The 27,177-nt window shown below is 43.5% G+C and overlaps 5 protein-coding genes across 6 annotated transcripts; 4 read left to right on the forward strand and 1 right to left on the reverse strand.

Annotated features, from left to right (window-relative positions):
* The first annotated feature begins 312 nt into the window (after positions 1-312).
* Positions 313-4,334, forward strand: c22h6orf62 (chromosome 22 C6orf62 homolog). The gene is made up of 5 exons (XM_030120454.1): positions 313-1,951; positions 2,062-2,238; positions 2,335-2,460; positions 2,907-3,041; positions 3,149-4,334. The coding sequence occupies exons 1-5, from the start codon at positions 1,823-1,825 to the stop codon at positions 3,272-3,274; spliced, it is 693 nt and encodes a 230-aa protein (XP_029976314.1). The 5' UTR covers positions 313-1,822; the 3' UTR covers positions 3,275-4,334.
* On the reverse strand, positions 4,049-5,940 carry acot13 (acyl-CoA thioesterase 13). The gene is made up of 3 exons (XM_030120456.1): positions 5,796-5,940; positions 5,523-5,707; positions 4,049-4,904 (listed from the first exon to the last, which is right to left on the reverse strand). Exons 1-3 carry the CDS (start codon positions 5,877-5,879, stop codon positions 4,745-4,747), a joined length of 429 nt encoding a protein of 142 aa, XP_029976316.1. The 5' UTR covers positions 5,880-5,940; the 3' UTR covers positions 4,049-4,744.
* A 1,229-nt stretch (positions 5,941-7,169) lies between these two features.
* Positions 7,170-10,304, forward strand: tdp2b (tyrosyl-DNA phosphodiesterase 2b). The gene is made up of 7 exons (XM_030121279.1): positions 7,170-8,072; positions 8,297-8,439; positions 8,813-8,965; positions 9,055-9,146; positions 9,252-9,370; positions 9,452-9,622; positions 9,756-10,304. Exons 1-7 carry the CDS (start codon positions 7,926-7,928, stop codon positions 10,035-10,037), a joined length of 1,107 nt encoding a protein of 368 aa, XP_029977139.1. The 5' UTR covers positions 7,170-7,925; the 3' UTR covers positions 10,038-10,304.
* Positions 10,305-12,817: 2,513 nt separating this feature from the next.
* On the forward strand, positions 12,818-26,633 carry LOC115409933 (tyrosyl-DNA phosphodiesterase 2-like). 2 transcript variants are annotated; one of them, XM_030121283.1, is made up of 8 exons: positions 12,819-12,888; positions 16,350-16,475; positions 17,795-18,021; positions 21,231-21,383; positions 21,472-21,563; positions 21,966-22,084; positions 22,166-22,336; positions 24,961-26,633. In XM_030121283.1, the coding sequence occupies exons 3-8, from the start codon at positions 18,008-18,010 to the stop codon at positions 25,240-25,242; spliced, it is 831 nt and encodes a 276-aa protein (XP_029977143.1). In that variant the 5' UTR covers positions 12,819-12,888; positions 16,350-16,475; positions 17,795-18,007; the 3' UTR covers positions 25,243-26,633. The 2 variants fall into 2 exon arrangements, with proteins under 2 accessions (XP_029977142.1, XP_029977143.1); XM_030121282.1 differs by lacking the exon at positions 16,350-16,475 and having other exon boundaries at positions 12,818-12,888.
* LOC115409932 (uncharacterized) lies at positions 22,417-24,941 on the forward strand. The gene is made up of 2 exons (XM_030121281.1): positions 22,417-24,361; positions 24,558-24,941. The coding sequence occupies exon 1, from the start codon at positions 22,781-22,783 to the stop codon at positions 23,879-23,881; it is 1,101 nt and encodes a 366-aa protein (XP_029977141.1). The 5' UTR covers positions 22,417-22,780; the 3' UTR covers positions 23,882-24,361; positions 24,558-24,941.
* Positions 26,634-27,177: the final 544 nt, after the last annotated feature.

The following is a 27,177-nucleotide window of genomic DNA, read 5'->3' on the forward strand; positions in this document are numbered from 1 at the left end:
ATGTCTCATCCATGAGATTTTCCGCAGATCATCTGCTTTCCTCCCGCTGTCCACAAACATTCATGCAAGTTTAATATGACAGGGTGTGAATGTGTGTGTGGTTGTCTGTCTCTCTGCGTTTGACCAGTGATAGAGTGGTGATATAATAATAATAATAATAATAATAATAATAATAATAATAATAATAATAATAATAATAATAATAATGTTTAATTTTATACATAAACCAAACGTATTATATTTTTATTGTCCAGTCTGTTGTTTTTTTTTTTCCTGGAGCCGTCACGTGACCCTCATACGTCACATCTTTGTAGTCGCTCGTTGCAGCCATTTTGGGGAGGCTGTGGACCGTCGAGCTTCTTCGTGCCATTATTAGCTACCCAAAAACACACACACACACACGCACATACACACACGGCGCACACAAAGAAACCGAACGGGAAAAACGTTGGACGACACGTCGTTAAATATGGGCCCGCCGGGAGAGAGAACACGCCACATGTCGACTGCAAGAACGGAGGATTCCAGCTGGATTGTCGATTTATCTTGACATGGCATGCAGCAGGGCGAGCCGGAGACTGTGACGACTGAAGAAAAGAAGAGAAGGAAAACAAACACCTCCAAACTTCAGACGTGGTGAAAGAGGGGGCGACATCCTGTTTTAGCTAGCGCTTATTTCGCCTCTCAGCGTCTTATCCTGTCGGTTGGCTGTTGATTTCTTAATTTATCGATGAAGTTGTTGAGACGCAAATTATCCAGCTAAGAGAGAGAGAGAGAAAAACATGCTGAGCTCGAGCAGAAACAGCTAGTCCGGGACGCCCGCGGCTCTCCGGCGGCCTCTCCGCACCGGCAGTCACTCTGAGCGCACAGAGAAGATGTAAACGCGTGGAAAGATGACTGTACGCTAGCCAGGACACCACACACAGGCCTCCATTAAGCCAATCAGTCAGGAGATAAGATGTAGCTACACCGTCGGTCCACTACTAGTTAGTGTCTGAAGTGAATGCCTAGGTTAGCCTGCTAGCTCACTTAGCTAGTGTGCTAAAAATACGCCCACATCATGACTACCAGCAGTGGCACCGCCGAATGAGTGGCAGGCATAAAAAAAAAACCCACACAAAAAAATGTCAAGTTACTTTCGCAGTAGCCTTCGATGTTACCCAGTGCCAACATCTCCTGGCATCTGTATTTACCTGCCATGTTCGTCTGTATCCCCAGTCCGTCTGTAACACGCACGTAACAGCAGTCTGCAGAGAATCAGCCATGGATGTGGGACTTTGAAATGGCCCATATAGTAGAGGAGTGTGTCCGCTTGCTGTAGTCCACAGTGTCACTAGCAAAAATAAATACTACCAGTATGGGTTTCTGTAGTGGCAGCCGTCTCTGTTGATTTCCAGTACCATCTCGCAGAGGAGAAGTTAGTCCAATTTGAGTTGCTGTTCCATTTAAATCTGTTGTTCTTCCTTTTGTCTATGGCAGGTTGAAAAAAAAAATTGCAAATTTGGCTTGAAAGACATGTCTTAAAACATGGATTTCTGATCAAGTATCAAAGGAGATGTAGTCTTAGCTTATTGATCATTCCCCTCCTCAACACTGCCCTTTACCAAAACAAAAAAAAGTGAAATGACTTAGTTTTGTTTCTGATTTGTTGACCTTTTCAGTTCATAGTTAGGTCGAGCTTTAGAGTTTGGATGCATTGTATCTGCAGTTAAGGATAGCTATCTCCATTTTTTTAATCCAACGTATAAACACAAAAGTAGAAAGTGTAGACAAAACAAAGTGCACAGGAGGAGAGCTACCGTCAAAAAAAAAAAATCTAACCATGGGGGACCCAACTTCACGAAGAAATCAAACGCGAAACCGACTTCGAGCTCAACTTCGGAAGAAAAGGGAATCTTTGGCAGATCAGTTTGACTTCAAGATTTATATCGCCTTCGTTTTCAAAGAAAAGGTTTGTCAGCCCTTGTTACATCCATCTCTGTGAGATCTTTTGATTTGTCGTCCTTTTACTGAGTCTTGAATGTGTGTAACGGTCCTCCTCCTCCTCCTCTGTCGTTACAGAAGAAGAAGTCAGCACTTTTTGAGGTAGCTGAAGTGGTGCCAGTGATGACCAACAACTATGAAGAAAACATCCTGCGTGGTGTGCGCGATTCCAGCTACTCTCTGGAGAGTTCGATAGAACTCCTGCAAAAAGACGTTGTGCAACTGCACGCCCCCCGATACCAGTCAATGCGAAGGGTAAGCCCGGAAACCATCCGGAAGTGTGCCAAGTTCGAGAAGAAAACATTTGACCGTGTTGATGTTTTGCTTTTTCTATTCTCCGTATCATCACAGGATGTGATAGGCTGCACACAGGAAATGGATTTTATCCTCTGGCCACGCAATGACATTGAGAAGATTGTCTGTCTGCTGTTCTCCAGATGGAAGGGGGCCGATGATGAACCCTTTAGGCCTGTTCAGGTCAGCACTCTACACCTCATTTCTTTATATTCAGGTTTGAGTTACAGATTGCAGCTATTAGTTTCTGTCATCATCCAAATTTTTTAACGAAAGAAAATACAATGGTTGAAATTTTTCACAGCATTGCTTCACAAGTAAATGTCGATTCAGTTGCATAGTGTCATGTAAGCTCGTCTGATTAGATCAACCCCATCCGATCGGAATTGGACGAGGTGGTTTAACCCTCGTTTATGATCCGATCAAAGTCTATGTACGATAGATGACTTCCCTCTGTCAGAGAGTGTGTCCGTTGTGCAACATCACCATGTGACGCTTCGCGTACACCATTAAAGATCGAGGCAGGAGACGTGACTTACTTGTATCACAAATCAAACCAAATGAACCGATCAATGAGCCTAACTCAGAAACTGGATTTTGAGGCTTAAACTGTGTGTTTTTATCGACAGGCCAAGTTTGAATTTCATCACGGCGACTATGAGAAGCAGTGCTTGCACGCTTTGGGTCGTAAAGACAAGGCTGGAATGGTCATGAACAACCCAACTCAGTCTGTATTCCTCTTCATGGATAGACAGCACTTACAGGTCAGTTTGCCAGTTTAAACAGTATTCTAATTCTGATGAGATTCAAAGAAGGAAAAAAAAACTGTTTTCAATACATAATCAGTTCTTTGTCTTTGTCAAATTTGCAGACTCCTAAAACCAAGGCCACAGTTTTCAAGTTGTGCAGCCTCTGCCTGTACTTGCCGCAGGACCAGCTGACCTGCTGGGGTGTGGGAGACATCGAGGATCACCTTCGCCCTTACATGCCTGATTAAGGCTTCTCGCTCCACACAGCCACACAGGGAAAAGCCCCTCCCCCACCCCCTCCTGCCTCAGCCTTCAGAAGCAAATTGATGTACTCATCTCCACCCTCTCCCCTTGTCAAAGATGTGAACTTATGCTTGGATCTCCTTTTTGTTCCCTACTCGCTCTTCCCTCCCCAACCTGAAGCCGATTCAGTTCCCATCCTTTTTTTTTTTTTTTTTTTCCCTCACGCTCTTCAGTGCCCCACCTTCTTCTCCCTGCCATTTTTGGATTGGTTCTGCCTTTTTTTTTTGTTTCCGTTTTACTTCCTCCTCATTCCCCCCTGCTCCGCACCCGCCCACCCACCCATGTTTGTTCATTTGAACCTGCACGAACATTGATTTTGAGTGGTTGGTTGTTCTCTTGGAGCCGTACAGTCAACAGCACCGGTCATTGAAGGAACTCTTTATGTTGCATCAAAACAGGAACAAACAATACACAGGTCTTCACGGTGGTTCTCAGATGGATGCGTTTTCTATCCTTGCCGTCATAAGAAAAGGTTGTTAAAGCTTGTTTGTAACGTCAGTGGGGTTTGGAGAACAACTTGACACAATCTCTTGACCAAGGACAGATGTGAGCAGGTGTTAACGCACCCGCACAGGCAAAGATAACAAGACGAACAGTATTTGTCAAATCATATGGTGTAGGTATTGCTTCTTATAAACCGCCTTAGTTATTTTGCTGGACTTTTGAAGATGTTTTGGTGTCATTTGCTTTCCTCTGAAACACGCTAGGCAGGCCTTTTCGCTAAAATCTCGAGTGACTTGAAAGGCATTGTGCTCGAAGTGGGGACGTGTTGGTTAGATGCTGAAGGTCATGTTCGCCGTTCATGCACTATTCATTTAAGCTACTGAGATCTGATATTTTATGTTCTTATCGGGATTGTGGGTTGGTGACAAATTGAAATAACTGATTTAATGTTTAACATAACTACTAAAAGTTGCTGGAAGCTAACAAATTTTTTTAATTTGACCTACTAAAATGAATATAATTTGCTGCCATGCTCATCAAATTAAAATTGGGTTTTGCAGGCTTGCTTGTCAATTATTAAGTACATAGTTATAATTTTTTGCTCCTCGTTGATTCATTGTGTTCAGTTGAAAGGGTAAGAGGCGTGTAACTTCTGGGTTTTTTTTTTTCTGTTGGTTCTCAAATCAATACTGCTGAGCATATCCCAATACAGTGCAAATTCTGAAAGCAGAAGTCTGTGTGCATTTTGTTTTATTGCATGTGCATGAATCATGGACACAACAGCCAGATCAAGACTCTCTGACACCAAAGACGTAACAATATGTTACACAGTAACCAGCAGCCAGGAGCTTCAGAGTTTTGGCACCCAGCCCAGTTTGATGGGTTTATAAAGTATATACAGTCACTGTTCCGACATCTTTACTTGGAGTTTTGTGTTCAGGCTCTACAGGTTTACAAGACAGCCACCCGATTCAGCTTCCTCCGAGGTGTTTGGTGTGTCTTCCTTGTGCGATAAGCTTCCCGGTGGCTTTGCTGGTGAGATCGACGGTGGCGAACGCCAGAGTCCGACCTTGCTTCAGGACGTGGGCCGTGATGAGGACGTCTTCCCCCTTCTTGGCAGCATTCATGTACCTGTGAAAGGGGAATTTATAATATGTCGTCTGTATCTTATGATGTGGGGGAAGAAGAAAACATTGCTGAAGGTCAAGGTGGGAATAGTCTGTTGAATGAATTGTTAACGCACTTCATTGCTGCGAAAACAAACTTTTTAAATCACCCATTAACCAGACAAGTGTGCATTTGGACTGTGGAAGTCTGAGTATCTGCAGAAATCTTACTGAATCATTTACTGAAAGGACAGACGTTATACTGCAACTGTCTGTTAGATTGTACTGGTGTCCCTAATGAAGAGGCCATGAGTGAACAGGTGCATTAAAAATATTTCAATTATAAAGTTCTTCCACAAAAAACAAAAACAGTATCTCCAAACATTACAATATTTCATAAATTGATGTTTTTATCCCATTTTTCAAACAATTACATCTATATTAGAGAAACTGCTCTAATAGTATATTTAACATGCACGTGTATATGCATTGGTTTCCCAATATCAGTAACTTTAGTGGGTAAAAAATGCATGAAGTGATAGATGTTTAAATAGCAAGCAGTACAATATCTGAATATAGATATATCAGTGCTGTTTGTCTCGAGCAGCTCTGCTGTGAAGGTTTGGGGGGTCTCTGGACTCACGTGATGTTCATGTCCACACTTACTCCCGGAGCCCCCCGCTCAGAGTACAAGATGGCCATGGTGGAGATGACATCCACCAGGGTGGCCGTGAGCCCGCCGTGAAGCGTGCCTCCCCGGTTCGTGTGCTCCTCCTCCACCCGCATCCCGCACACCACCTTACCCGGGGCGGCGGACAGGAGCTCCACCTGAGCAGCAGCAACACGAATGAAGGCGAATAAAGCTCACAATCAAAAGGAATACCGGTTTAAATCGGCGGTGGAGTAAAGTCCTCACCTTGTTCAGGACTCGGTCGAAGCCTGGGGTGTCACACATGGCCCTCATTACCTGTTTCAGGGAGTTTAAAGTCAGTGCAGACATTTTTTTCCACAGTGAATACAGAACCAATGTCAAACTTGTGTTTATCTCTCAGCGGAAACTGTTGCGACTCATTAATCGTCCGGGTGAAACAGTCAACAGAATAAAAGTGGAACTTAAAGATTTAATCAAAGAAGAAAAATGTTTGAGTATTTCAGCTTATGACGTATATTTAGTAACATTTTGAAGTGGATTTAATACAAACCGTTAATTTTTTGTTATGTTTTCGAGTTTGTAATTTCTGAGAATATATTTTTTAAACATTGTGTGAGTAAAAAATATGTAAGCGACACATTTATTTGTGAGACATTTATAAGAAATTATTCAGTTAGATATTTTATACTGTATTATATAATCAATCCTAGAAAATAAAAGGTCTTTAAGCAAAGATGAATGTAGACTGAACGTGGTAGACAGAGGATGAGAAAACTAAAGTAGCTCGATTTAATTTAACTGAATTCGATTTATTCAATTACTGGGAGTCGCCAAAAACAAATAAAACCAATTGATATTAATCACATCAAGTTTAAACAAAAATAATTCATTTAAACCGAATTCAAACAAAAACAACAAAAACTTGCCGAAAACAGCACCACAATAAGCATCTACTACTTTGATGTAAACAGTCAACCGTTGTTTTTCTTTCAGGTTTTAATTGAATACAAATACAGTTTACAAGTCAGACACACAAATAAGACCTGTGAGACAAATAGACTAAATAACCAGGTAAAATTTATTATTTAAGGTAAAACTGGTCTGGACCTGTTGCATCGTTTTAAGGGAGACAGTGGCCAATTGGCAATGAGATATATAAATAATTATTATGGATATTTACAGATATTCACTGATGGATCAAAAGATCCAGAGTCGGGGGCTGTTGCTGCGGCATGTGTAATACCAGAGTTTGATGTGAGGGTGTCTGCAAGAGTGTCTGACTTTGTATCTGTATATACGTCTGAGCTGGTAGCAATTATTATGGCACTACAATGGGTGGAGCAGGTTAAACCACTCAGAGCAATAATCTGCACAGATTCGTTGTCAGCATTAGAAAACTTTAAATCAGGTAATGTCAATGAACGAAGTGAACTTGTTGGTGAAATATTGGTTCTTCTCCAGTCTATTCAAAATTTAGGAACTCACGTCAGATTTGTTTGGGTTCCAGCTCATGTGGGCCTGGATGGGAATGAGCTGGCGGATAAGTGTGCAAAGTGGGCTTTAAGAGGAAGTACTGTCTCCATCCATTGTAAACTGTCGAAATCGGAGGTCAAGTCGATAATTAAAAAACACATGAGGAATTTGTGGCAGGACAGATGGGATGAAGAGTCCAAAGGGAGGGCTTATTATAATTTGAATCCAAAGGTTGGTTTGGGACGTCAGAGAATAAGGTTGAGGAAAGAAGAAGTAGTATTCACAAGATTGAGAATAGGACACACGGGTCTGAACAAAACACTGCAGTTAATGGGGAAACACAACTCTGGAGAATGTGATGAGTGTCATGAAGCAGAAACCATAGAGCACGTTCTGATTAGATGCAGAACCTATGAAAGAGAGAGAAGAGTTTTTAAAAGTAAGGTTGAGGACGAGAAGGTGATCTTCAGAGTGAAGGAAATTTTAGACAAGTCATCTGACCATGCAGTTGTTAAGTATTTATTTGAATATCTTAGGAGGACGGGGTTAATGAATAGAATCTAGGTTTTATTTATTTATTTATTTATTTATTTATTTATTTCCCCCTGTAGCTTGCATGCTACAGTTTTTTCACTGTTAGTTTTGTGAGCCATAACTGTGAGAGTTCATTCACTCATTTATCAGGAGGGTGGCGGTAATGCGCTGATATAGCCGCGTCTGCCGTATAACAGCTAAAGAAGAAGAAGAAGAAGAAGAAGAAGAAGACCTGTTGCATCCCTCTGCGTTTCCAAGACAAGATCTACCCGGACACATTTCACTGCTGCACGTCGCTAGCTGCAACTTCATGCTAGAGCAGACCAATGTTTTGCATTTAATCAGGCAGTTCTTTTTTTTAACAGCTAAGAGTGGTTTGTGGAGAACATGGCTTCGTCCTCGGACTCGGACAAGCCTTCTGTTTCCAACGTGGAGGAGAGCAGATCTCGGCAGTGTGCAGAGTTCGCAGCGATAGCGGGAACAGACAGCGCCGTGGCTCAGTGCTACCTGGCTGAGAACGACTGGGAGATGGAGGTGAGACGCCTAAATGCCCCCCGAGGGGGCAGATGCCAGGGGATACATCTAGTGACCGATAGGCTTACATTTCAACACAGCTGCATCTCATTTTCACCGGTCAGAGCACGTGGTTAAAAAAAATGCTAATAAACATGATTGAATCTGTAGAATGAAATGTTCAGAAAGCAAGGTCTTTATTTTTATTGGCAAGAATAAATAATATGTATTCCTTTTGCTTTCAGAGAGCTTTGAACTCATTCTTTGAGGCAGACATGGAGAAAATATTTGAAACAGATGATATATTTGAAGTGCAGGATGTTCAAGAGAGAGACTCCAGCCCCAAATCTAAGAGACAAAAGGTTGAGGAGAAAGCCCCAACAGACTGGTGAGTTTGCACACTTTCTTCCTTCAACAGAGTCCAATACGCTCATAAAGTAATTTGCAATTAAAAGGAGGCGTCTCTGGTAAGAATATTTTCAACAGTAGTACTTGCATCTACTCTTAAAAAATAATCCATCCATCTTCTAAGCAGTGCAGAGTCCTGGAGCCAAGCCCAGCTATCTATGGCTGACGAGGATACACCCTGACAGGTCGCCAGTTACACAAGCACTTACAGCTGGGGCCAGTCTACTTAAAGTAACTGGAGTAAAGGATAGTTGACGACGAAGCACCCTGAGACGATAGACTATCGTTTGTTGTGGTATCTAAACATGTCACAGTTTTACGAGTTTAAAAGTAAGACTCTGAATGTTTTGCAGCATAGACCTGACTGAAGACAGCCCGACACCTGCACAGAAACCCACCGAAGAGGAGGGCAGCGACAAGCTGTCTCTGATCTCCTGGAATGTGGACGGACTCGATACAGACAACCTGGCAGAGCGAGCCAGAGGACTGTGTTCATACTTAGTTTTGTAAGCTTGAGTTCCACTTTTTTGGGAGGCATCGTTTCATGTTTTCTTTAAATTAACAGTTTGAATTCACCTCTTTTGTCTTTGTACAGATACACCCCTGATGTGGTGTTTCTGCAGGAGCTCATTCCACCCTACGTCCAGTACTTGAAGAAACGAGCCGTCAGTTACCTGATCATTGAAGGTACGATATGCTCAGAAGGCCTTTGTCACGAAGACCTGCATAGTTATTTATTATGTTGTTGTGTTTTAAGAACCTTTTTTCTTTATCTTCATCTGTTCTGGCCAGCTGGTGAGGATAATTACTTCACGGGGATGATGCTGAAGAAATCCCGAGTCAAGTTTGAGGAGAGTGAGGTGGTCTCGTATCCCACCACTCAGATGATGAGGAACCTGCTCGTAGCTCGGGTTTGTGCACCGTCCTCTGTGTTCCTGCAGAGTCCCGCCTGAACGTGAACTTCACAGGTATCTCTTGCCCTGTTAAACCAGGTGAGCTTCAGAGGGCAGAAGCTGTGCCTGATGACGTCGCACCTGGAGAGCTGTAAGGCTCACGGACAGGAGCGCATGAAGCAGCTGCGGCTGGTGATGCAGAGGATGCAGGAGGCGCCCGATGACGTTACTGTTGTGTTTGGCGGGGACACAAATCTGAGAGACACCGAGGTGAAGTTACAAATATTTCCCGTCTGTTTTATCCAGCAGTGATATTGATCGTTTTTGTCTCTTTACTGGAACTTAAACAGTTGTTTAGTTTGTGACATGGATTGCTGGAGTGTGGCTCTGTGTTCTCTTTCAGGTGGCCAAAGTGGGCCTACCATCCGCCGTTTGTGATGTATGGGAGCGGCTGGGCAAACAGGAGCACTGTCGCTACACGTGGGACACGAAGGCCAACAACAACAAGAGCGTTAACTATGTCAGCCGCTGCCGCTTCGACCGGATCTACTTCCGTCCGGCCAATAAGGAGGGAGTCCCCCGTCTGGCCCCCGACCACATGGCCCTCGTGGGGCTGGACAAGCTGGACTGTGGCCGCTACACCAGTGATCACTGGGGAATCTACTGTAGCTTCTCTGCAGGGTAAAAATGATGTGAACTACTGCAAGGATGCCGTTTTAAAGCTGCTGCTGCTGTTTAGTTTTTAAGCTTTCCAGAGGTGGGATGATCAGCGTTGGGTTCAGACCACACTGACACACTCTCTGTTCAAAAAAAAATAAAAAAAACAAAACAAAACCTTTTCTGACCTCATTTGAGGCGTTCTGTGATTATGCATTGCTTTCCTTCATTGTAACCCTCAGTGTTTCAGATGGAATGCAGTTTTCTTATGAATCAAATTAACAAAATAAAATATGCAATAAATAAAGGTTGTTTTGAAGTGAATTTACAGCTGCATCTGGGAAAAAAATCTAGGATTGTAAGTAGTTTTGTTTTCCCATAGATTTACTAGTTTCCTATTATAATTATGCTGATGAGAAGTATGAATTAAATGAATCTCTTGGTTTATAAGTGTGGAAATAGGCAAAACTCTTCAATGCTATTTTAATTAGTTTAGCTGCTGCTATGAATGTTCATTTTTAGCCTTGAAAAGGATGCCAGCACCTTCACCTTCATGTTTGATTTATTTTTTTTAAACTAATGTGCTTGCTCATTATGACCCAAAAATGACTTGAAAACATGACTGTCCTCTGTGTGACAGTGTCTGCAACCAGCAGCATCACAGTTAAAAAAAACAAACATGTAGATGTACTCTGCATCTGCCCACTAGAGGGCAGTACAGAGGTAGTTTATTGTCACTTAAACTGCTGACAACATACATACTGCTTTATCTAGCTGAAGATACCAGAGCAGATCGATTCCAGCTGACTATGGCTACACATATCCGTCACAGGGAAAACAAATAAGGATCATTCAGAAGCACAAATTAACTTTAAGTTGATGTTTTGGGGGTGGGGAAGTGTTGTCAGAGCTACATGCGTAGCCTGCCAGCAGGCTAAAGTGCACCGACACACCAAGGCTCCCCTGGAGTGTTTCTCTGTTCCTGAGAGACTGTTTGACCATGCTAACATCGACTTGGTGGGTCCCCTCCCCCATTCACACAGTTTGACCTACCTCCTACCTCCTGGACAGAACCACACGCTGGCCTGAGGCCGTTCCCCAGACGTCAACATCTGCAGCTGACATAGCTTGGGCTTGTATTGAAACATGGGCTGCCTACCTTAGCAGCCCAGCCAAAGTTTCCTCTGCACTTCACAGTTCACTTTCGACCTCCGGAATGCCGTGGCAGAGAGTTTGGGAGTCAAGCTCCATCGGACCACCCCCAGGCAAACTGCATCTGCGAGAGGTTTCATCGCTACATGAAAGTCGCTCTCCAGGCCACACTGGCTGACTGCAGCTGTCACGCTGGGTCTCAGAACCAAGGATGCCTAAGGAGGACCTCCAGACCTCCGGGGATGAGTTAGTGTATGGTCAGCCAGTGCGGGTTCCTGGGGATTCAAATCTCATACTACAGTACTGCCCCTTTGTAGGTGTCTCTTCAACATGCCTCACAATGGGATAGCACCAGGACTTTTGGCCTGTTGCCCACTACTCACTACTCAACATGGTATGCCTGGGTCCAGAGTGCCCGCGGATCTACACTCGGTGTGTCATGTGTTCGTCTGCCTGGACGCATATTGTTGTCCCCTTCAGCCCCCGATGGCCCCTTCCGCGTCCTGGAACATAGGACTATGGCATCTGGTTGTGGACATAGAGGGCAGACCTGAACATGTTTTGTTGAACCAAGTTAAACCTGCGTAGTTGGACCTCAGTTGGCACAGCCCCCATGGCGGGGCTGCTCCCCCCGTTGTGGCACTCTCATCTGGTCACCTGCTTGTGCCCCCTGACACAACCCTCTGCAGCCCTGCAACTGCTGTGGCAGAATCTATGTCATCCCACCCATCCCCCTTCCTTGTTTCACAAAGTCGCAGGAGCTGGCCTATCATGCCTCCTCACAACACTGACTTTGGGTACGGGTGAATTATTGGGTGGCCCATGTGGTGATCAGCTGATCATAAAGCACCCTTTGACAACCCAGTCTCACTCCAAGTCGTGTAATACCTACGTTGGTCCACAAAGCATATTGTAGTCATGTCACAGAAAGGCCTAGAAATTTGTTTCATTGCTACATTTCATCGTCCCAGTCTTTCTGAGCTTCAGGTCACGTGACTGCTGTCTTTTTGCCTGGGTGGTTGCTATGGATGCATTTGAAGCCTGAAGAAAGTTGATCTTGTGTCTTTTTCTCTATGAATCAAGTTGCTCTTATATTTGACAAAAACACATTCGTGTGCATTGAATTCAATTAGATTTTCAAAACATCACAAAATCTTAAAACATTTTTTTTTCTTTTTACAGATTAAAGGATTAAAAACAATGGAACTATAGAATGCAGAAATGTCTGTATTGTAATTTACATAATGCTTCTCTAGTGACAAATGTAGTCTGTCTGTCTGCATTCATGTATCATATCGCAAAATTAAGATGATTGCTTTCTAAATGTTTTAATTATATTTCTGAAGATTATAAAGTATTGATGTGATGACAACAACAACAACAACAATAAAGGATGATAAATAACTAATTTCTTTTAACAAAGGAGGACAGCAGCCCACACAAAAACGTTTACAATTTATACAGTTTGGGTCGAATAATGAGTGTGAGTGTATTGTTACACAGTTTATCTGTTTAAAGTATTATATTTCTGTTTATTTGTTTATCAAGAAGCGTTTGAGTTTATGTGCTGTGGTCACTTTAAGAAAGAGCATGGGTGTCAGGAAACAGGGAGGGTGTGTATATGATGTCATGTGACTAGGTTGTTTTGAGAGAAAACGGCGACGTGGTGTGGTAGTGTGATGTGTGTGACATCCACAGTTCACTTCAAGTCTATGATAGCATCGTGGGTATGTATTGATTCAATAATTGCTGGGTTTATTCCTGGATGGTTTTTTTTAAAGGTGCATTAAGGACTTTTTCAACTTTAAAAATATATTTTTTTAATGAATTCTCTGCTCTTCTCACCCATCTTGCCACTCTCTCTCCTAATGTAATTCTGCTGGGTGATTTCAACATACATATGGACAATACAGCTCTTCCCCTTACGAAGGACTTCTCATCACTCAGCAGTTTTGGCTTTCATCAGTTTGCAGATTTCCCCACTCACATTAAAGGACGCACCCTGGACTTAATCTGCTGCTCTGGTCTCACTCCTTCCAGCTGCACTGCTGCTGGTCTTCATATTACGGACCATTTCCTCCTCTCATTTAATCTCCCCCTCCGTCTCTCTGTTTGTCATTTCTTTCCGCAACATAAAAGATGTCAACATGGACTCCCTCTCCTCCTGCCTCTCCACCCTGACTTTGAACTTTTTTTCCACCCCTGATGACCTTGTCTCCCTGTACAATAATGGGCTCTCTCACATCCTCAATTCCCTTGCTCCTGTTAAATCTCGCTCTGTTTTCTTTACTCGGTCTGCTCCCTGGTTCACTCCCGATCTCTGTACCATGAAATCCAAAAATCTTCCGTTTGAAAGGCTCTTTCAGAAATCTGGTCTCAACATCCACAAAGACATGTATACTGCACGTTTATCTCTTTATAAGGACTCCATTGCTCATGCTAAATCACAATATTACTCAGATCTCATCTGCTCTAATGCTGGCAGCAGTAAGACACTTTTCTCTGTTTTCAATAGCATCATCCAACCTCCTGACTCTCTACACCCCCCCCCCCCCCCCCCTCCCGCCCCCCACCTGTACTCTGCAGAGTCCTGTAATTCTCCCCTCCAGTTTTTTAATGATAAGGTCATGAAGATCCACCAACACCTTGGCTCCACTACCTCACCTCTCCCCTCCTCTGAACCCCTCCCGCCATCTCATCTACTTTCCACCTTTGATCTCCCTCTGATATGTCTGACCTCATCATTAAGTCCAAGCCTTCAACCTGTCAGCTGGACCCCCTCCCCACAGTCCTGGTCAAATCCTGCCTCCCCTCTCTTCTCCCCCTCATATCAGCCATCATTCACTCTTCGCTGTCCTCTGGAACTGTTTGCGCTCTTTTAAATCTGCAGCCGTCAGCCCCATTCTGAAGAAACCTGGTTTAGACCATAAACAACTTCAATAACCTCCGCCCCATTTCTCACCTTCCCTTCATCTCCAAAATCTTAGAAGAAATTGTTGCTTCTCAACTCCACTCCCATCTCACCCACTACAGTCTTTATGAACGTTTCCAGTCCGGTTTCCGTCCCCGCCACAGCACCGACTCAGCGCTAATAAAGATCACAGATGACCTTTTAATAGCAGCTGACTCCGGTTTGATCTCCATCCTCATCCTCCTTGATCTCAGTGAGGCCTTCGACACCGTTTCTCACTCCATCCTGCTCAATAGACTCTCCTCCATTAGTATCACACACCCCACTTCTCTGGTTTTACTCCTACCTCACTGGCCGGACTCAGTTCATCCAGCTCAAGTCTTTCACCTCTCAGCCCTCCCCCGTCACTTCTGGTGTACCCCAGGGCTCCGTCCTGGGGCCCCTCCTCTTCATCATATACCTCCTTCCCCTCGGCAGCATTTTCCGGAAACATGGCATTAATTTTCACTGCTACGCGGACGACACCCAGCTCTATCTCTCCAGTAAACCTGACTCCACTCTCCCACCCTCCTCCCTCACCTTCTGTATCTCTGAAATCAAATCCGGGTTTACCTCAAACTTCCTTAAATTAAACAGTGATAAAACAGAACTTCTTCTTGTTGGCACCAAGTCCTCACTCTCCAAATCTAACAGGTTTTCCCTCACTTTCGACAGCTCCACAGTGTCCCCCTCCCCTCAGGTTAAGAGTCTGGGTGTCATCCTCGACAGCTCACTGTTTTTCCACTCCTGCATTAATAACATCTCTCGGTCTGCATACTTCCACCTACGCAATATAAACCGCCTCCGCCCCTCTCTCACCCCCCAGACCACTGCCATCCTGGTCCACAGCCTCGTCACCTCCCGCATCGACTACTGCAACTCTCTCCTCTTTGATGTCCCCCACAAATCCCTCCATCAGCTCCAACTGGTCCAAAATGCAGCAGCTCGCATCATCACGAAAACCTCTTCCTTTCAGCACGTCACCCCCGTCTTCCAGCAGCTCCACTGGCTCCCTGTCAAAGTCCGGATCATTTCCAAAATACTTCTGTTTACATTTAAAGGATAAGTTCGGTTTAAACAGTTTTCACGTTGTTTATAGAATGAAGTACAACAATATACTCACCCAGAATACTTCTCTGATCTGAACAGTGCTTCGGGAGATATTTAGATCCAAAATTGAGCGGCGCACACCCGTATACTGTTAGCAGACGGGGTATCGGTGACGCCGCTCCTAAAATGGCTTTAATTGTCCAAAAACTCATAGTTTCACCAATATTTCATCATGGTCTGCTCACGCCTCTCCTCCACGACAGCCCGGTGTCGAGATTGTCATATATGTTGCATTTGAATTTACTACTTGGTGCAGTGCATGCGTATCTCGACACCTACATCTAGATATCTCTATATATACTGTATGTCTTGGCAGTAGTGTGACGTAAGCGTGAGCTATGGAAGCCGCAGTGTTGGTGTGTGTGTGTGTGTGTGTGTGTGTGTGTGTGTGTGTGTGTGTGTGTGTGTGTGTGTGTGTGTGTGTGTGTGTGTGTGTGTGTTCTCGTATTTCTATCCTTGTTGGGGCCAAATGTCCCCACAAGGATAGCAAAACGTGGAATGACGTGCCTTGTGGGGACCTTTTTCTGGTCCTAAGTAGGAGAAACAGTGTTTTCTTGACCATGTTGTTGTTACTGAAAAAAGTAAAAGTGCAAAAACATTTCTTTAGGGTTAGGCTTTGTTGTGGTGTGGGTTAGGGTTAGGGTAAGGGTCAGGGTTAGGGGCTAGACATGAATGGGAGTCAATGGACGGTCCCCACAAGGATAGAAATACAAGACTGGGCGTGTGTGTGTGTGTGTGTGTGTGTGTGTTTTTCGACTGCCGATGCTAACGCATGTTTCTGATACCTGCTCTTGGAATAAACATCCTCACGCTGCCACACACCTCTGGACTTCTTTCAAGCATATTAGCATGAAACGTGCAAACTCCTTAATGCACCTTTAAGAATTGATGTATCATTTTTGAGTTTTGATGGTGTGATGGTAAAAACATGTGTGCAGCTTAACAACATGGCATTATTTAATTAAAACAGAGTTAAAATACAATAAATACAGTATTATAAGAAAGTTAAGAGTATGTATACAGAGGAAATAAATACGGATTTAATTCATGTGATCTTGTTTATTCAAATTGTGTTCATGTACATACCAAAGATGGCAAAAGGCCGATTTATGCTTTTTCTGTGTTTAGTTTCACACTTTTCTGGCATTTCAATAAACCTGTGGACAAGTAGAGGACGTCTTCAGAGTCTTGGAATGGGAAAAGAGTTAGGCTGCCTGTCAAGATATATACCAGACATATATTAAGGACAGAACAGTGAGTGCTTGTGTGCATGCACATGTGCATGTGTGCCCTATCTGAACTTTATGCATGGCGGCATTTATATAGTGTTACATAATACAAGGCCTAATGTTGTTCTTGATACTGTCAGTATCAGTCACTCCTTCAATGGAGCTCCAACCGGTCACTGTTCAGCCAATATGTGAGTGTGTGTGCTGTTGGTGTGTGTGTGAATCAGGTGCCGTGAATGAATGATTACGTCATGAGTAGGCGTGCTGATGCAGTGTAGGTGAAGGCTTAAGTTGAGTGTGTGAATGACTTGGTGAGCACACACTTTTTGAACACTTTGTGCCATCGTGCATCGTTCCGTTTTCAGGGCAGACAACCTCTCACTGCCAGCCTTCTTTCAAGAATTTTGCCTGATGTTTGAAAACCCACAGAATATTGAGTTTTATGACTACATAAACACTGAAACTATCAGATGAAAGAGTAAAGTCTCCTCTTTCATCTGGAAAATTGTTTTTTTATATATATATATTTTTTTTTTTCGTAATCAGCAGTAGAAGATAGGCAAGTTTAACCAAAAACACCGTCCTCTCATTAGATAATCAGCATTTGTGAAAACACAGAAATCAAGCAGAAAACTGACTTTGTGCTCATATTTTTTCCTTTAGTGACACCTAAAACATCTTAACAGTAGTTCATTTCCCTGAAAGCAAAATAAAAAACACTTACATCAGGGATTTTGATTGCTAAATAATTCACTTTCAGCTTTCAGCTGTAACTATGGACAATTCAACCACAAAAAACTCAACATTTTAAGATTGAGTGAGAGCGTGTGTGTGTGTGTGTGTATGTGCAAGCCTTAAGTTATTTATAAACATATTTTCAAATATAATTAACCAAACCATGAACTTATTATTTTGTACTTATGTATCTGTAAATATTTTAACCTTAAAATAATCCTTTTGTGTCTCTAACACAAATAACACAATTATATTGTAATCTTCACATGAATAAACTCATAATGTATTTAGGTTTCTATTTCTCTCTCATACCAGTTGTCAATTCCATCCTGGGCTGCAGTTTGTTTTGTTTTGTTTGTTTGTTTGTTTGTTTGTTTTTCCTCTCTCCCACAGCAGCCAAATACAGAGAAGAAGATAGATCATATTTGGTATTGAGACAGAGTATTTCAGAAGTGAAATGAAACTCAAGAGCTTTCTGTGATCATAAGTTTGAAGCTGGTGTAATGGTCATAGAATGTCTCTGTACCTTTCTGCCGGTTTCTAACGAACTTTGGACCCTCTGCTCCTCCTCTCCCATGCCCTGCCACCCCTTCTCTCCTCCTCTCCCAGGTCCCGGTGCCCCTCTACTTCCCGGCTCCGCCACCACAGACTGAACTGAGGTCACCTGAGGACGCTGCTTCAGGCTCCCCGATCCACCGGACCACAGGCACCCTCTCCTGCCTGGATCGGCCTGGTGAACGCCAGATCTCTGAAAAACAAAACCTTTATCCTGAGGGATAGCTCCAGCTCCTGTGCCGTGGATTTCCTCTGCATGACAGAGACATGGATCAGCATAGGTGAGTGCAGTACCTTTAACGAACTTGTAGCAGCTGGCTGCTCATTCTTCAGCTCCCTGTGGACATCAGGCCGTGGAGGTGGAAGTGGTGACTGTTGTTGGAGTTGGGTCTATCTTGCATTTACCGTAACAGCCTTCAAATGGAACAAATACTGTAAAAAGTTAATCAACCACATTTTAGCCAAACCAAGCCACATCTGCTGCAGCAGCACAGTCCATCTTTGTTTTCTAAGCACAGCACAAATGCAAATCAAGCAGATTACTAAACATCTATTTAACTAAAAACAGTAACCCATCAGCAGCATCAAATCAAAGGATAACAGTGGTGTCGATGCAACAGCAGTAAACACACTTTACCTTTACAAGGCTCTTCCTTGTTCTCCTGGCATAGTTGAGGCTGGTAAAGCCCAATTTTCTGAGAAGATCACTGTCAATGACCATCCGAGAAGTGGTTCAGTCTGTGTTGACCCACTGATCTGCAGGACAAACTGAGAGAAATCGAGGGAAGGTCCACAACTACGCAGGAGAGGTGGTGCAGAAGTGTAAAACATACATCAAAATAAAGAAGATCCTGGAAGAAAAAGGCATGAGGCTTCAGACCCTGAATGAGGATAAGAATCCACTGGACTGACGGTGCACGGATCTACAGCAGCGCGCAGGAAGCAGCGAGAAAAAGTAGAATGGAGGTCCAGATGAAAAAGCCTGGTGGAGGAGCGGATTTGAGGAGCCTCACTGTGGCAACGCGTCTGAGAACCAGGGATGAGAACTGATCTCACTCAGCTTGCTACAAGAAAGCTGCACGAGTTGCGGAGATTGGAAGAGGAGGATTCAGAGCTACTGGTGTAAAAAGGAACTCATGTTTGTACTTGGCTACAATGAGTCACGGTTACATTATGTCTTAGATTAAGATACAAGGGATTTATGAAAATGCAGGAAAATAGAATTCTGTATTTAAGATTTTACAATAACCTTTGTGCATTGTCCTTGTGGATCTTTTTTTTTTCTGTTACACTGAAAGTTTGAAGACAAGACCCCAGCATTCCTAACAGTACAAGGCTTTTCTAACATCTTCACAGACTGGTGAAGTGGGAACATTGATAATGTTGGGCATCACCAGAAGGCAGGTGGGGGTCACATACTGGACCCCGAGCTACCTCTATAGCGAGGGGCTCTCCCTTTCCTGGAGGTTTTTCCCCTCCCCTCCCAACAGGGACACGGGCATGGTTCAAGAGGCTCATATTTACTGGAAGCACCGTTCTTGTGTTACTGTTCATATTGTTATAAGTGTTCTTTGTATCAGCGGGAAAAGGGGAAAAGAACCAAGGGAAGTTAAGTGATGCAATGTGAACACCAGGAGAAGGAATACCGTATGGAGAATAATTGTTTGTAGAAGAAACAATCCAGGGCCTTTTGAGGAAATTAAATCGGAAATACAGACATACAAACAAGAGAGTGACAATGGGGAAGTGAATCCCACTATCCTCTGGGATGCTATGAAAATAGTCTTACAGGGAAAATAATATCTAGATCAACATACAACAACAAAGTTAGACAGAAATTTTACCAGAAAGATCAAAGAACTTAAAAGTTTGGAACAAAGACATAAAGACTGAAATGATACAAGTACGACAATATATTAAATACTGAGGGAAGAGGTAGAAAAGAAAATATGGGTTCCTGAAACAAAATTATTTCATGAACCAGGCCCAAAAGCTATTAAATTATTAGTTCAACTATTAAAAAAGCAACTACTCATGAATACAACTCAAAAAAAATCAGAGACCCTACAAACAATACAGTAGAAATTGATCCAGAAAAGACAGACGTGTTTATAAGCTTATAAGAAAAAGGTTTACACACAAACGAACTCAGCAGAGGAGGAGACAGTAAGAACTTTAGATCCTCCAACAGTAGGAGAAGAACAAAACAAATGTATGAATTCATGTATCACAGCAAAGGAACTGCAAGAAGCCATAAACAAATTAAAACCAAATGAAACCATGGAGCAGTGACGGCTTTAAAGCCATAAAATACCGAGACGTGTTACTTGTCAGGAGCTTATCTAAAATGTACAAAATTAACTTGAACTTTGAATCAGGAAATCCAAAAAGATCTGGAAAGGTGGTCAGCACTGACACTGGACTTTAGCTCTAGAATAGAAATAATTAAGACGAATATACTACCTGGAATATTATACCTATTTCAGTCACTGCCAATAAGAATTCCCAAATCACAATTTAAAGACGGGAATAAAAAGATCTCAGCCTTCATTTGTTGGGGTAGAAGACCCATTCAACCAGCTCCATGTCTCCCGTTCCAGAGGAGCTCAGTTCCTGGCTACTAGGGCAGCCAGAAGGGAGCGCCGCAGAGCTCAGCACAGTTGGAATGTCAAGCTCCAACTTTCATTTCAAGTTTTATGTGACTGCTGGCGTCAATACCAGATCGCCACTTAAAGAGAACACCATGGCAAACATTGTCATGTCGCACCACTATGACCCATGTGTGCTTTACCAAACCATAGACTGTGTTCTTAAAATGGACAGTAATTTTAAAGTCGACTCACAGTGGTTCGGTCCACCTTCTTCCACTTAGATGAAGTTCATCCTTGCACATCAGCACTTTGAGACAGTAATCCGTGTTTTCATTACATCTCGGTTCTACTGTCACATATATGTTAGAGTTCATTTGAATATTTTATTTGTTTTTAAATCATTCAATGGTCTCGCCCCGCCTTACCTCCCTGAGCTGCTTCACCTCCCCCAGTTTCTCAGGTCAACTGATCAGCTGCTCTTGGAGGCATCATGGTCCAGACGGAGGCTCAGAGGGGACGGAGCTTTTTCTGTCATTGTCCCTAAGTTTTGGAACGAGCTGCCACTGTGTGTCAGACCGGCCCCCTCAATGTTCATTTTCAAAAGAGGTCTCAAAGCACATTTTTAATCTTTGGCTTTAACCCAGTTTGAGACTCTGTTCCTGTTTTATTGTTGCCATTTCATTGTTTTACAATGTGAGTTTGACGTTATTTGCAAACTGTAAATTAACTGGAGTTGGTTTTCTTTTTTCAAAAAGATTTTGAAAGTGATAAACTGATACAAAGCCATTGTAGCGGTGTTGATAAAGCAGCCTTGAAGAACAGACTACTATTTTTAAATATGTAATTTAAATATGTCACCATTTTACAAATTTGAAAATAAGACTATGAACTTTTTCCAGCAAAGACTTTACGGAAGGCAAACCGACACCAGCACAGAAACCCACTGAAGAGGAGGATAGTGACAAGCTGTCTCTGATCTCGTGGAATGTGGACGGACTCGATCCAGAAAACCTGCCAGAACGTGCCAACGGCCTGTGCTCATATTTAATTTTGTAAGCTTGAGTTCCACTTTTTTCCGGGCGCATCTTCTTGTTTACTCTGAATGGACAGTTTGAATTCACCTCTTTTGTTTTTGTACAGACACACCCCTGATGTGGTGTTTCTGCAAGAGCTCATCCCACCCTACGCCCAGTACTTGAAGAAACGAGCCGTCAGTTACTTGGTCATTCAAGGTGCAATATGTTCAGAAGGCCTTCGTCACTCAAGAAGTTTTAACACACTGCTTGAAACAATGAAATGTTGATTTCTGAATGCAATCGAATGAGCACTTTAAATTTGCTTCATAACCTTCATGTTGATAATGCTAAAAGGATATATAATGCACTGCTGGATAATCGTGTTTGCTTGCATCAACTACACCCATCTATGCTTCACAGACTGGTAGTGAGGTTTCTTTAAATTCCATCTTTAACAGTGCCGAACATCTTTTAATAGAAAAAGAACATACAAATAGCATTTAAAATGCTGTTAAACTTAGTGTCACTCACCAACTTAATTTCCCTGTTGATCCAAAAAACACCTGTGAAGAAATATTATGTTGAGTATAACAAAGTGCTGTTATCTGTTCTGGCCAGCTGGTGAGGATAATTACTTCACGGGGATGATGCTGAAGAAATCCCGAGTCAAGTTTGAGGAGAGTGAGGTGGTCTCGTATCCCACCACGCAGATGATGAGGAACCTGCTCGTAGCTCGGGTTTGTGCACCGTCCTCTGTGTTCCTGCAGAGTCCCGCCTGAACGTGAACTTCATAGGTATCTCTTGCCCTGTTAAACCAGGTGAGCTTCAGAGGGCAGAAGCTGTGCCTGATGACGTCGCACCTGGAGAGCTGTAAGGCTCACGGACAGCAACGCATGAAGCAGCTGCGGCTGGTGATGAAGAGGATGCAGGAGGCGCCCGATGACGTTACTGTCGTGTTTGGCGGGGACACAAATCTGAGGGACATCGAGGTGAAGTTACAAATATTTCCCGTCTCTTTTTAAGTATTACTATGTCATCTGGAGTTCAGTTGCTCCAGCAGTGATATTGATGGCTTGTTTTTATTAGAACTTAAAAAGTTATTACATTTGTGAACCTCTGTGAGAACAGTTCAAACGCTCTTTTGGAAAATATAAAAACAAAGGTAGTTAAGTCACATGGTATGGCACAGCAGTGGCCCCTCATTACAGCCAGGCCTGGGGTTGAGGCTCATATGCGAGTGCCTGGGGGCCAGGCCTTTGCCCAGGGGGCCCGGCCAGGCTCAGCCCAAAGGGACGGCATGGGCCTGACCTCAGGTGGACTCACCACCCACCGAGGGAACCATAGGGGCTGGGTGCAATGTGGATTGGGTGGCAGCTGTCGACAGGGAGCCCGGCAACCAGATCCCACACAGAGACTGGCTCTAGGGACAGGGAATGTCACCTCGTTGTGGGGGGAAGGAGCCTGAGCTTGTGAAGGATGTTGAGAGGTACCGGCTAGATATAGTCGGGCTCACCTCCAAAGAAAGCATGGGTTCTGGAACCCAATCCCTCGAGATGGGATGGACTCTCCACTTCTTTGGCGTTGCCCATGGTTTGGTTTGGCGGGTTGCTGTGGGTTTGCTTAAGGCCCCACAGCTCAACTGCCTTGTGTTGGAGTTCACCTCAGTGAGGATCGTGTCCTTACACCTGTGGGTCGGGGACAGTTGCCTCACTGTTGTTTCGACTTACAGACTGAACAGCAGTGCAGAGTACCTGGCTTTCTCGGAGTCCCTGGGAGGGGTGCTGGACAGTGCTCCGACTGGGGACTCCATTGTTCTACTGGGGGATTTGAACGCCTTTGTGGGCAGTGACAATGAGACCTGTTGGGGGGTGACTAGGTTGCACAGCCTACCTGATCTGAACTCGAGTGGTGTTCTGTTGTTGGACTACTGTGCTAGCCACAGTTTGTCCATAACAAACACAAGGTTTGAGTACAGGGGTGTCCACAAGTGCATTCGGCACCAGGACACCCTAGGTCGGAGGTCGATGATCGACTTTGTTATTGTGTCATCTGACCTCCAGCCACATGTCGCAGACACTCGGGTGAAGAGAGGAGCAGAGCTGTCGACCGATCACCACCTGGTGGTGAGTTGGATCCGCTGGCGGACGAGGAAACCGAACAGACTTGACAGACCCAAATGTGTTGTAAGGATCTGTTGGGAACGTCCAGCGGAACCCTCTGTCAGCATGGTTTTCAACTCCCACTTCCCAGGGAGCTTCTTTCATGTACCGAGGAAGGCTGGGGACGTTGAATCCGGGTGGACCATGTTCTCCACCTCCATTGTCGTAGCTGCTCGGAGCTGTGGTCGTAAGGTCTCCGGTGCCTGCCGTGGTGGCAACTTCAGAACCCGGTGGTGGACACCAGATGTTAGGGCTGCCATCAGTCCTATCGAGTCTTGTTGGTTGGTAGGACTCCCCAAGGAGCTGACAGGTACAGGCAGGCCAAGGGAACTGCAACCCAAGCGAAATGCAGCCCAAGAGGTTGTGGAGGCATAAACTCGGGTCTGGGAGGACTTCAGGGAGGCCATGGAGGAGGACTACAGATCAGCCTTGAAGAAATTCTGGCAAATCATCTGGTGCCTCAAGTGATTTGGCAAAGCAGGTCTCATTGCCGGCAGTTAGTTGGACCAGTTGCCAGTGCATGTTGGACTCCGGCAGGGCTGCCCTTTGTCACCCGTTCTGTTCATCGTTTTTATAAACAGAAATTCATGATGCTGCAAGGGGCCGGAGGGGTCCAGTTTCGTAGCTGCAGGATTTTATTTCTGCTTTTTTCAGATGATGATGTCCTGTTGGCTTCATTGAACCCAGACCTACAGCATGCACAGGGGCAGTTTGCAGCCGACCATGAAACGATGGGGATGGGGATGAGGGTCCGAGCCCATGGTCCTTGACCGGAAGAAGGTGGTGTGGCCTCTGCAGGTCGGCAGAGAAACCTTGCCCCAAGTGGAGGACTTCAAGTATCTTGGGGTTATGTTCGTGAGTGGGGGGGCGGATAAAGCATGAGATTGACAGGCAGATTGGTGCAGCGGCTGCAGTGATGCAGTCGTTGTATCGGTCCGTTGCGGTGACGAAGGAGCTTCACTCCTGCCCTCACCAATAGTCATGAGCTTTGGGTTATGACCGAAAGGACAAGATCCTGGATACAAGTGCCTGAAATGAACTTTCTTTGTAGGATGACTGGGCGCTCCCCCAGAGATAGGATGAGGAACTCAGAGTAGAGCTGCTACTCCTCCACATTGAGAGAAGCCAACTGAGGTGACTCGGGCATCTGTTTAGGATGTCTCCTGGATGCCTCCCTAGGCAGGTGGGGAGGTGTTCCGGGCGCACCCCACCAGGAGAAGGCCCTGGCGAAGACCCAGGACACGCTGGAGAGATTATCATCTCTTGTCCGGCCTGGGAATGCCCCGAGATGCTTCCGGAAGAGCTGGAGAAAGTGTCTGGGGATAGGGAAATCTGGGCATCCCTACTTACACTGCTGCCCCCGTGACCCAGGCCGGATAAGCGGTGGAAAATGGATGGATGAATAGACGTTTGTGACATGGATTGTTTGAGTGTGGCTCTGTGTTCTCTTTCAGGTGGCCAAAGTGGGCCTACCATCCACCGTTTGTGATGTGTGGGAGCAGCTGGGCAAACAGGAGCAATGCCGTTACACGTGGGACATGGAAACCAACGACAACAAGAGCGTTGACTTTGTCAGTCGCCACCGCTTCGACCGGATCTACTTCCGTCCAGCCACTATGGAGGGAGTCCCCCGTCTGGCCCCCGACCACATGGCCTTAGTGGGGCTGGAGAAGCTGGACTGTGGCCGCTACACCAGTGATCACTGGGGAATCTACTGTAGCTTCTCTCCAGAGTAAAAATGACATGAACTATTACAAGGATGTTGTTTCAGAGCAGCAGCAGCTGTTTAGTTTATAACATTTCTTCACGTTGGAAGATCAACAATGGATTCAGACCACACTGACACATTCTCATTTTAAAAACAAAAACATTTCAGACCTCATTGAGGCTTTCTGTGATTATGCATTGATTTCCTTGATTTTAACCCTCAGTGTTTCAGATGGAATGCAATTTTCTTGTGAATCAAAATGACCAAATGAAACATACAATAAGTAAATGTTGGTTTATTTTGAATTGAATTTACAGGTGCATCAGGGAAGAAAAAAAACAGGATAGAAACAGTGCTGGGCAAGTTACTATTAAAAAGTAATTAATTATATTTATTAGTTGTTTCTTCAAAAAGTAACTGAGTTAGTTACTAAGTTACAATATCTTAAAATTAACTAATTACGTGGAAAAATAACAAGTACTGCCTTAAAAATATGGCATTTGAATAATTTAGATCCTGTCTTATTTCAGATGCATGTTCAAGTATTTATTATAAAAGTGAATATATATTAATGAAATAAATGCACACTTGACAGAATAAATTACAATCAGAAAACACTACATTCATCAGAATTATTCAGATTTTGCTGTGTGATAATATGAGACAATACACCAATCAAATATTTGATGTGTAACAGTAGATAGCATTTCTACATTTGCAAAAGAATAATAAAACACAATAGATATATGTCAGTAGATTTCTCCACTTCCATTTAAAAGCCGCATTTAAATGATCAGAGCTCTCTTCATGTTATTGTCAGTAACAGTAACGGCGAAAAAATTTATTAGTGAGATTACTCGTTACTAAAAAGTAGTAACGCCTGTTAGTAATAGTTTATTTTAAGGTCATTGCTCCCATCACTGGGCTGGTCAATAAAACTCAATTTGACCAAGATATGCAAATGAGGTGATGACATCATTTATAGCTTTCCTGACTGAGGCGATGGTAACAATGGATCTGTTTTAAAGAGACACTCAGTATTTTTTTTCAAAACACAAGGTTAATTATATCTAATTTAATTTTTAAGCATTTAATGCAAATATTTCACATTATGTACTTTCATCTAAATTATTATGACATAATATGAACAGCACAACTCACCAGTCAGCTTTATTTATATTGTGCCAAGTACAAAGTCATTTTGAGGCACTTTTACAGATAATCAATCAATCAATCAATAAATCAATCTTTATTTGTAGAAGCACTTTTCATATTCAATAAAGACCTAAATGAGTAAGCATAAGCAACTGTGGATGGGGAAAAACTGAAGGAGAGAGAAAGGGAGCACAGACTAGAAGAGAGGAATTTTTTTTCTTTTTACATTATTCACTGAAATTTAAATATATGTTAGATTTACTAATTTCCCATTATAATTTAAGTTTATAAGTAATATAAATTAAATGAAGCTCTTGGTTTATAAGTGTGGAAATAAATAAAACTAACTTTTCAAAGCTATTTTAATTTTTCAAGCTGCTGGTACTGTGCTCTTCTCTACCACTGAAATGGATGCCAGCACCTTCACATTCAGCGTCATGTCTGATTTTCTTTTTTGCTGTCCTCTGTGTGACAGCGTCTACATCCTGCAGCATCAGATTCCAAATATGTAGCTGTATTATTTGCATCTGACCAGTAGAGGGCAGTACAGAGGTAGTTTATTATTATCACTAAAACTGCTGACAACACACATACTGCTTTATTCTGGCTGAAGATACCGGAGCAGATCGATTCCAGCTGATTCCAGCTACACACATTCATCACAGGGAAAACACATTCACAAATAAGGATCATTCAGAATCACAATTTAACGAGGTGATGTTTTGCGGCTGTGGAAGTAACCCCTCATGTGTCTAATATAATCCAGCGGCATAAATCTCCACCCTTAATTAGAGCAAATAATCTAAAT

Source organism: Salarias fasciatus, chromosome 22 (assembly GCF_902148845.1).
Source record: "Salarias fasciatus chromosome 22, fSalaFa1.1, whole genome shotgun sequence".
NCBI lineage: Eukaryota > Metazoa > Chordata > Actinopteri > Blenniiformes > Blenniidae > Salarias > Salarias fasciatus.

What these genes read in the sequence shown, in the direction of transcription:
- c22h6orf62 (XM_030120454.1), top strand. Translation starts at nt 1,823, where the DNA reads ATGGGGGACCCAACTTCACGAAGAAATCAAACGCGAAACCGACTTCGA. An exon ending in GATACCAGTCAATGCGAAGG is followed by an intron (nt 2,239 to 2,334) that starts GTAAGCCCGGAA and finishes GTATCATCACAG; the next exon opens with GATGTGATAGGCTGCACACA. An exon ending in TGGATAGACAGCACTTACAG is followed by an intron (nt 3,042 to 3,148) that starts GTCAGTTTGCCA and finishes TCAAATTTGCAG; the next exon opens with ACTCCTAAAACCAAGGCCAC.
- acot13 (XM_030120456.1), bottom strand. Translation starts at nt 5,879, where the DNA reads ATGTCTGCACTGACTTTAAACTCCCTGAAACAGGTAATGAGGGCCATG. An exon ending in TCGACCGAGTCCTGAACAAG is followed by an intron (nt 5,708 to 5,795) that starts GTGAGGACTTTA and finishes GCTGCTGCTCAG; the next exon opens with GTGGAGCTCCTGTCCGCCGC. An exon ending in AGTGTGGACATGAACATCAC is followed by an intron (nt 4,905 to 5,522) that starts GTGAGTCCAGAG and finishes CCCCTTTCACAG; the next exon opens with GTACATGAATGCTGCCAAGA.
- tdp2b (XM_030121279.1), top strand. Translation starts at nt 7,926, where the DNA reads ATGGCTTCGTCCTCGGACTCGGACAAGCCTTCTGTTTCCAACGTGGAG. An exon ending in CAGTTACCTGATCATTGAAG is followed by an intron (nt 9,147 to 9,251) that starts GTACGATATGCT and finishes TGTTCTGGCCAG; the next exon opens with CTGGTGAGGATAATTACTTC. An exon ending in GGAACCTGCTCGTAGCTCGG is followed by an intron (nt 9,371 to 9,451) that starts GTTTGTGCACCG and finishes CTGTTAAACCAG; the next exon opens with GTGAGCTTCAGAGGGCAGAA.
- LOC115409933 (XM_030121282.1), top strand. An exon ending in CTGTGCTCATATTTAATTTT is followed by an intron (nt 21,384 to 21,471) that starts GTAAGCTTGAGT and finishes GTTTTTGTACAG; the next exon opens with ACACACCCCTGATGTGGTGT. An exon ending in CAGTTACTTGGTCATTCAAG is followed by an intron (nt 21,564 to 21,965) that starts GTGCAATATGTT and finishes TGTTCTGGCCAG; the next exon opens with CTGGTGAGGATAATTACTTC.
- LOC115409932 (XM_030121281.1), top strand. Translation starts at nt 22,781, where the DNA reads ATGTCACCTCGTTGTGGGGGGAAGGAGCCTGAGCTTGTGAAGGATGTT.